Source organism: Indicator indicator, chromosome Z, assembly GCF_027791375.1.
Source record: "Indicator indicator isolate 239-I01 chromosome Z, UM_Iind_1.1, whole genome shotgun sequence".
Classification (NCBI taxonomy): Eukaryota; Metazoa; Chordata; class Aves; order Piciformes; family Indicatoridae; genus Indicator; species Indicator indicator.
The window spans coordinates 53,581,515-53,591,447 of record NC_072053.1 but is presented as its reverse complement, the minus strand read 5'-3'; the positions used below and the strand labels follow the sequence as shown (position 1 = coordinate 53,591,447).

The following is a 9,933-nucleotide window of genomic DNA, read 5'->3' as shown; positions in this document are numbered from 1 at the left end:
GCCTTTTCAGTGACATTGAGAAGGGTAAAACTTCATCAGTGTCCAGTGAACTGTTTTCTTTTGAAGCTTCTTATGAGCTTGCTCTAAAAGCTTCTGAAGGAAAAACCTAAAGTGCCTCAATAAATAATATATGCAAGCAAATTATATATTAAATGTGTTATGGGAACACTTACAAAAATAAAATGCTTAATTTGTTAAATAAAATATCCCCAACTCAAAGAAGAAGGACTATTTTGATCTGGCTCATATCAATAAGAAATAACAAAAAAGAAAAAAAGGGAAAGAAAGATCACTTTTTTTTGCAGCAACACCCCTCACAGAGGGAGGCAAAAATCTTCAGGAATAGGTAAGGTAGGTTTTCATTTGTAAGAATTCATATTAAAAATAATCCTAACTCTAGTTTTTAAATCATTGATTTCTGGTTTGAAAAATAACAGGTATGCCCATGCAGCTGTCATCAACACAATGGCCATGCAAATGTTGTACACATACAATGCCAGTCCAACCAAAAATAAATTACTTAAGAGTGGACGTTGGTAATGACAGCACTAGTAACAATACAAACACGGTGCTGAACTCTGAATAGTAAGCCATAACCTCAGAGTAATTTGTTTACTTTAGAGATCTCTATCCCCTGCCATGGTTCAAACATAGCCAGTGATCTCTGTGCTTGAGATTATTTATGTTATATCAGCCTATTGTATCTATAACATTGTGAAGGCATTTTAACATGGCTAATGTCCTCCATTAGCCGCTTCTAATGAAATATAAGTTACATTGCTATGAGTTCACTATGCCTACTAAGATCTACTACACAATGAGTGATAGTTTCTGCACAAAGGGCAGTAATTGACAAAGACCATGCACAGTTTTCCTTGCATGGTAGAAAAAAAAAAAAGAAAAAGGTATGAGGAAGGAAGGAATATGCTGCTGGACAAGCACAGTATAAGATACACCTGTCCCAGCACCTATAGCTTGTCCTATCTTATCAAAATCCTTAAATTAATACTGTACATTAATAAGCCTAGCTTCAGCCTTTATTAAAAAAGAGTAGCTGGAGAACATTTTTATACCAATGGCATGACAATATCCTACCAGAAGACAAAATAAGGGCATGTGTTTATCATGTTGAAAAGCAATTGTGTGCAGTGCAGGCAGCATCTTTTCCCCCGCTACTTGTATCTGGCAATGTTAAGGTCCTGGCACAGCACCTCCTTGAACGATCCCCTTAGTCCTCAGAAAGACTCTTCAGGAAAAGTGCTGAATCTCCTCTTGCCTTCCATCAAATAATCTCAAGTGTTTTTGTATGGGCCTGGATGCCACCTGATACCCTAGTTCCTCCAGACAGTGTATCACACAAGACTGTCTTCTTTCCATCTGGCTTTATCTCCGCAAGGAACATGCTTCATGTAGAGAATACCAGTCTTCCTTTACCACACACATGCTGAAGCAAAAAAATTGAGATGAATACATAGAAACTCCCAGTAGCTGTACAGCAGAAATAGCAAAGTTCGAGTCAAATATATTTTCCCTTTTTTTCATCCACATCAAAGGCATGAATACAACAAGGCATTGTTAGTTGTGGTGGGCAAACTGAAAAAGGCTGTTGATGTAACAGATCAGGTTTTTAAGGCCTTTGTCTATGCAGAGTTACAATAATGCAGAAGCCAAATTGATTATAAAGACAGGAAAGAGAGGAAAAAAATGATAGAAACTGAAAGAAAGAGAGAGGAGAATACATCTCAGTAATTTCTAAAAAGTCCGTACTGTGTCTACAGATGGAGAAGTGCACATTGCTTGCCCTTTGAAAGCTTCTCCGCATTAATACTGTCAAAGTTAAGAACACATTTTAATGGAGTTCAGCGGCAGTTGAACACATTCATTCCTGCAGCCCATATGAAGAAATGCTAGGAGACGTTAGCCTAAAATATCCAAGTAGACTGGAGATTGCTTGGCCAAGTTCTGGAGGAGGGAATGGATTTCTTTGATGTTAAGCCTCATATGAGGCTCCCGTTGCCAACAGCCCAACATCAAGTCATACACTTCCTTGGGGCACGTGCGAGGTCGCTGCAGGACTCGGCCCTGAGTGATGCACTCAATCACCTAGGAGAAATCACACAGAAAGGATCAGCCCAGCTTTGCAAACTATGTGGGAGTAATCTATGGAAAAATTAACTACTAATTGCCACAGCAGCTTCACTGATGGCAGTCAAGACAACTCTGCCAAAGGCTGCATTTCTAGGTAGACATCTAAGCTGTGATATGCCAACTGGGAAAATCACTGTAATTTAAGTTTTCAAGGAGCAATACATTCACTGATGTTAACTGCACTCATGTTGCCCTTTCCACTTAAGAGGGAATGATAGCTAGGAAGGAATCCTGTACCTCCTCGACTCTTCTATCAACCTCACCTCATATCAGAAAGAGGCCAAGTTTTCGCCCTGCTCATGCAGAGCATCAGTGTCTCTCCATCCCATCACAGAATCATAGAATTGTTTTGATTGGAAAAAACCTCTGAGATCATAGAGTCCATACCACCACTATGGTCATTAAACCATGTCCCAAAGTGCCACATCTATTGGACACCTCCAGGAATAGTGACACCACCTCCTCCCTTGGCAGCCTGTTCCAATGCCTGAATGCTCTTTCAGTGAATAAATTTTTCCTAATTTCCAATCTAAACTTCCCTCAGCACAATTTCAGGCCATTTCCTCTCATTCTACCACTTGATACTAGGGAGAAGAGACTCACCTCCACTTCCTTTCAGGTAGCTGTAAAGATCAGTGAGGTCTCCCCTCAGCCCCTTTTTCTCCAAGACAAACAACCCCAGTTCCTTCAGACACTTCTCACAAGACCTGTTCTTTAGACTCTTTCTGCCCCCCCCCCTCCCCCCCTTAAACTTATGACGATCACTGTGGCTAATCTCTGGGAAAAGGTTACTTGTGACTGCCTGAAAATCAAGAGTTCTCCAGATTATTTCCATCTATTCAAGAAAGGTTTTGGACAACCATTCTGCAACAATGGTATATAGGATGTGAAGCTGAAATCACCCAAAGTTTGTTCAGGAGATAAGTAAAATCCTTTTTATTGCCTCATGGCAAAGCAAAAAGCTAAATTCCAATTGGTATAGTTCTGCTTGGACAACTTTAACCCACCCTGGACAGAAAAGGGTGAAGAGGAAGAAATTCAACCAAGAAGCTCATGACACCACCATAAATACATGGTATCGTGGGGGCTTGCCTTTACTAAATAAATTTGTTGCTATCCCTTCTTCAGAGAAGCTGAACCAACACCAATGTGTCAGTGTTTCCAGTGCAGTTTGAGACTGTATTACACACACACCTCGTTGTTTGAGAGCTGATACCATGGCTGTTTGCCATAGGTAAAGATTTCCCATAACACAACCCCCAGGCTCCAGACATCACTTTCTGTAGTGAACTTCCTGTACATGATACTCTCTGGAGGCATCCAACGGATCGGAAGCATGGTGTGACCCCCAACCTATGAAAAACAAGTGAAAGAGTTAGAAATAATTTCTCCATATCCTCACAAGAAAGAGTATCAAGATGTTAAATTAGGAGAATCCATGTTTTTTTTTCTTCCAACATGATACTGTTGACTTTGCAGAGCTTGTATGACCTAGGGATTCATGGCCCAGACTCCTCTCACCTCAACAACAACCAGTACCACAGTAAGTGTCTCAACAGACTCTCCAAAGACACTCTTTCTGAAGTGGAAGGTCATCTTTAACATTTCCTTGGCACACTCTACTCAAGGAACAGGAACTTTTGTAAAATTGTTAATTAATTTAGTGCCTACCAACCCATTTCAAATCAGGCCAATTTTAGTCTCTATTTCAACACTCGGGAGACTAAAAGAGATTCATTAAATGAAATCTGCACTGATGATGCTTCTAGAAACTCTGTAGTATCAACTGAAATCCATGAAGACACAGCACGTATGACTGTATGACATAGTGGGATCAGGACTGGCATGGCTTAACATCCTAATTTTGAACGAATTTAAGGCAATGTTAGTTTCCATTGATAATTTCCAAAGTTAATCCAAAATATTTTGTTCCACATTCACTACTCAGTCCTATAAAGCTTTAATAAAAAAATGCAACCCTTTTTTACTTGTAAGACACGGACTCCTATCACAAATGAACTCAAGTGAATGGAGTCTTTCACTGAATTAATACTTCTCTGAAAGTCTTTTTGAACATTTTTAGTTTTTCCCAGAACACTATAATTATTTGAAATTAGGTTCATTAAGCAATTTAAATTAAAAAAAATCTTATTTCCAGATTCTAAACAATTTATTGCTCCTAATATGTCCATTCTGAATAGATCATATCAATAAAAAAGTCCACTCAAGTACTTCTTCAACAGTGTAACAGAGATACTGTGTTTTAGCTATACAGATATCCTGATTACTTTTGTATCAAGACATCTGTGAATATCTCCAAGGAAGTTAAAAAACAATATAAAAATAAGGAAAGCTTTTCCAAGAACATCCAGCTTTTGATTAGCACACATTTTTCTGTCTGAAAATGTATTTAGTTATGAAATCACATTTGCACTTTCGAGATTCTGTCAATTCAAAACACTGTTTCTCCTTGTGGGCCTCTACATTTGCTGTTATAAACAATGTCCTCCTTGTAAAGAAAAGCAGATGGAAGGAAACCCCAGCAGTTCAGTCAGTATGTCTAAATCACACAGAACCTCCATTTCCAGCTATTTGACAGTAATACTGCATTATCACAGCATACCAAAATCACATCTATGGCTATGAGAGCTCAACGCTGTGCTGTGCATTGCCACAAACCAACTCTTGCTACTGACTCCTCAGAATCAGAAAGTCATGCTAACGCTTTTCTAAACTTAGTCTGTTAGTAAGCTCTTCTTCTTCTTCCCCTAGATGAGATGTCATGCAAAGGATGGAACACTGAATGAAAGGTAGGGACTTCCAACTTTGATTCCCGGCTACAGATTTTCTTCTGACTCCATGCAGGTTGCTCTGCTCAGGCTTCAGAGCCATTGCAAAGGGGACTCAACTTCTGTGGCTTTCTGTCTAAGTCAAAAACATACATGTGAGCATTCCACTGACACATTTTTAAGTACTTTCCTCAATTCGTCTTGTTTTTCTCTGTGTTACAGTTTACCCCTCTGGCAGGCAGACTAGCTGCAAGGCTCTGTGCCTCAGTATGTTTTATCGTCCTTGTGTGAGAAGTCACTCGATGATATGGAAAGTTTAAAGTAACACACAGACTGAGATGCACTGAGATGCAAAGAAAGATTCAGTTTCCCACCTTATCATGACCTAAACTCACATGGCAACCAAACAGCTCCAAATCACCACTTTTACCCCCATCTTGTGAGTTTTTTCAATAGGAAGTCAGAAAGTTGGTCCCTTAAAAACATGCAGCCACATACACCCAGACAAAGGGTATGCGCCATTAAAAGATGGTTAGCAATAAGAAGCTTTTGGGTCTCATCAAATATTAAAGTGGCTCTTAGATCTGCTCATCATACAGCCTCTGCTACTGGTTCTTTTCAGTAATTTCTTTTGACTCATTCCTTAAAAATTAATGAAAGCTATAAACAATAAATGCATGTCTTGATTTTTATTTTTTTTTTCATTTGTCACGTCTTACATCAAGAGATTTTGAAAAAGCAACTGAAAACCCCCCACTACTTAAATCTTATTTTCCCATGGTTCCTTGCCACAGAACCACCGTGTATTTGTGGTAGCACTCAAGACTGAGTTTCCAATATCATTCAGTAAAATGAATGACACACCTCTAGAATGATGACAAATCGCCACCAAATGACACCCCTGCAATGAACTAATCTGTAACACTGCAGACCTAGCTGCCTCTCTTTGCAGTCATAGCAAGACTGACTCATCAGCACTGACACCAAGAATTCGATTTACAGATAAGCACAAGGCACAGAGCTCTTTGGTGTTCTTCCCATATCATCTTGCTGGAGCTGTTTCCATTTTTGCCCCAAAGACAGGCAGAATACTTGTCCAGGGATGAGAATTTCTGGTGTCCCTTCTTTACGTTTGCCAACACAGTAGTTTTATGAAGAGTTACTTTCAACTCAGTATCTTTGTGAAGATAATATTTTACACCTTACAAAGTATCAACAGAAGTATTATAAGTGGCGCTTTTCTTGACAGATGGCACTGCAATTAATGTAATTCTGCAACATCTTTGGCAGTACAAGCACCCACCCGTGGTCCAAAAGCACCTTCAGTTTCAACTCAGATTCCAGTTCAGTCATATCAAAAGCACAGGTCAGGGCCTGGTCAAAAGCAGTTTTTCAAAATGCACATTTTCTTCTCTATTAAAGATCAGTGGTTACTGAATCAACACTCACTCAGCTCAGAAAAACACTAAGGGCTTTGTTAGGCAGATGATTAAAATGAAGCACCTGCTTCACAGCTTTCTTGAACTGAAGCCTGGGACTTGACACTGCTTTCACGAGTTGCCCGAAACAAACTGCCAGTCAGTTGTGAGCTTCTTCTCATCTTTACTGGACTGTTGAGCCTAAGAACCCACAGTTATGCCATAATACCAATGAAGAGAGGTAGAGTGCTTTTTGCTCTTATTGCAAATGTCAGCATGGCTAAGATGTGTTTTCCAAGAAGAAAAATAAAAGAAAACATGACTACACCGAGTGAAGCCTAAGGTGATGAGTGCTTCAAATGAATGCCCTCTTCTGTATACTTTAATAAGAAATTCCAGTGTTGTACAGATCTGAGAGATCATCAGCATTCTGCAGGATAAAGTACACTCACAGTGCTGCTTGCTACCCATAATTTTTTTAAATGGTTGTGTGTTAAGCAGACTGCATCTTTATATTCAGTCCAGACAAGGTTTTGACGGGTTTGAAAGTAATGGAGTTTTAACTTAATATGCTATCACTTTAACATCCATACTACAGCTGTAAAAATCCTGAAAAGGTGATCATTTTATGGATCTCTGCAAAACATGTTGGCAAATGTTTCTTTCAGCACAAGAGAGAAATCCAGTAATTGCTATTTTCATTTCTTACATGCCCTGGCCATGTAGACAAAGTCAGTTTCTTCTCTTAAAATATCATCAGTCCTGCCATGCCCACTTGCAGAAAAGCAATATATTACTTTCACAGTCATAACAAGCCATACCACTCCAGCTCATGAGGTTTCTGAATTATGAAATAAGGCAGGTCATTAACCAGTAGCTAAAGATGCACCCTTTCATTTTCAAGTCTGCTTTAGTTCATCTCTATTGAGAAGAGGCTTACATCTAAATTTCTTTCCTAATTCTACCAGCAGTCTTGTCAGAAAACTGAAACAATGTCTAGAACAACATTTATTACACTGTAAATTCTCTCTCCAGTTATGCATCATCAACTCAATATTGTATGTCAACTTTGTGTCACCGGAGTTAAAATTCCTCTCATTAGTCTCTATGAAACCGTGAATGGTATGGAGAAGATAAAGAATTACCATTTATCCAGAGTTTCACGTTAATGCAAGACCCAGAAGGCAACAAATGGAATCCGTGAACCACAGGTTCACAACAAAAAGAGCCACCCCATCACATAACATAACATACGGTTGCTTGTGGAACTCACTGCCGCAAGATACTGCCAACCCTTTTGGCTTACCTTGGGTCAAAAAGTGGGTAAACATCCTCATGGAGGGTAAAAGCTGACAAGGGCTAGCAAACACAGTATACCACCTCTGGCCCAGGAATTGCCTGAGCTGCAGAGCGCCAGATGCTAAGCGAGTAGATGAGATTAATATTAGTATGTGCTTAACAAGTTCTCATACTATTCTGCAGGCACTGCTAGTCACAGTGGACAGGATCCAGGACTACAAGAACCTTTGGAGTAGCCATCCCTATGTTGATGTGCCACATATTGCACTATGTGACCTCATTGCTGTCAACAACTACCTGAAAGAACATTGTGGAGAGGCTGGTGCTGCTCTCTTCTCACAGATCATTAGTGATATAACAAGAGGGAATGGCCTCAAGCTGCGATTGGGTAGGTTTAGGCTGGACATTAGGAAAAATTTTTCACAGAAAGAGTGGTCAGGCATTGGAATGTGCTGCCCAGGGAGGTGGTTGAGTCACCAACCCTGGATGTGTTTAAAGGTTGTATGGATGTAGTACTTGGGGATATGGTTTAGGGGTGAACCTTGTAGAGTAGGGTTATCAGTTGGATGTGGTGATCCTGAGGGTCTTTTCCAACCTGAAGGTTTCTGTGATTTTGTCCAGTTCTTACCAAACTTCCTGGCAATGCTTATGGAGTGCTAGAACTGATTGTGCTGAAAGGGTAGAATGAAGGAGATATGCGAATGACTTAATGAATCTTACAGTCTGGCATCTTCCAAAGACCTTCTCAAATGCTAAATTGAAAGGGTATAGCAACTCTATCTATTGTGTTTTATACAACAAAGTATCATACTGGGTCAGCCAAATATGCAGGGTAATTAATGAACTGTACTAGTTACTGCATTACAGAGCATTTGCTCTTCCAAGAAAGCAAGACGGAGTGCCCTGGAGGAAAAATCAGACGAATGCTACGAAGAAGGGGACATTATTTACATCTCTGATTAAAAGAAATGCCCCTTATTAGAGAGACAGAAGGGAAGTTAATTGACTAGAAATCTGCAGCACTGAAAAGTAACAGATTACAGCTGTTTGGTGCCCCAGGATGAAGTGTGTATGAATGAAAAATAGAAGTTTATTCCTTTAAAATGTCAATTCTTTACCTTTAAAATGAGAACATTTTCAAGTGTTAAAAAATAAATTATAATCCAAGTGACATGAAAGGGAGACATACTGTGATAAACTGAAAGGAGAGACAACTTGAACGGTATATTTCAACGAATTCAGTGGTCATCTAAATTAATCTCTGAAGATAAGAACTCAGAACCTTGGTGAAAAAGCACAGAGGGAAAAACACAGGGAAGATTTGACACATTGTACCAGATGGGCTCTCCTTTCTAAAGCACCCTGTATTCTCCTAATTCACCTTATCAAACCATGCCATAACATACCACTACTGATTACTCCCATGGCATGACTTACAACTCAGAATATTGAGCTCATGTAACGTCCCGTGTTTTGCTTTAAAGAAAGTCTTCACTGTGTCAGTTGTACCCTGCCACTATTTCTGCACCTTAGTGTCTGATGGGTACACCAGTGAATGAAGAGAGGTATAATGTACCAGCAGACAAGCAGCTGGAACAGCTCCTGTTAAAATCTTCACAGGCTCTGCAATGATCAGCTAATGTGTCCAAGTCAACAACAAAACAAATTTGCAATGTAGTATTATATAAACTACAATCATTGCCCTTCTGATTTTCAAAGCAAACAGTTTATAAAGTATAATCCCAAGCAATCTGAGATGCCAGAACCAAGGAGGTTTTAAAAATCACCTTTAATATGCATTGGAAAACTGGCATCTTACAAGTCTGTACCATAGCTGAAATCCTGTACCTCTGTTTTTTCCAAGGGGATATGAGGTGCAGCATGATGAGCTGCTAGCTGGACTGCACAGCTGGGATCAACAAGGGCCAACTCTCAAAGCCAAGTATCATACCACAGAAGCCACTTTGTGGCACTAGGAAATTTCTACTCCTAATGCCAAGTATTAAAGCTCAAGTACCAGAGATCACAAGTTTTCCCCATATTTATTTTAGTGAAGATCACTCCTCCTCCCTCCCCCAAATTTCTGTAGGTTAATGTAGCATGTCTAGCTCTGTTGGTCATGCCAGATTATATCACAGGAAAAGAGGAGAGCAACAGAGTTTGATTTGCAGCTTTAATTCTCCCTTGTGAGTCACAGAAGTTTTTCTATAACGTACACTGCATGGGAGCATCACAATTTTTAGCTTTAATGTCTGAGATGTTCCAGTTCTTTGAATTTT

The 9,933-nt window shown here is 39.6% G+C and overlaps 1 protein-coding gene across 2 annotated transcripts in view; it reads right to left on the bottom strand.

Annotated features, from left to right (window-relative positions):
• Positions 1–1,917: 1,917 nt before the first annotated feature.
• Positions 1,918–9,933, bottom strand: part of NTRK2 (neurotrophic receptor tyrosine kinase 2) — a 223,857-nt gene continuing 215,841 nt past the window's right edge. For both annotated transcript variants that reach the window (XM_054398237.1, XM_054398238.1), the window contains 2 exons: positions 3,343–3,501; positions 1,918–2,103 (listed from right to left, as the gene is read on the bottom strand). In XM_054398237.1, coding sequence (XP_054254212.1) covers positions 1,918–2,103; positions 3,343–3,501 — 345 coding nt within the window. The remainder of the gene's footprint in view (positions 2,104–3,342; positions 3,502–9,933) is intronic.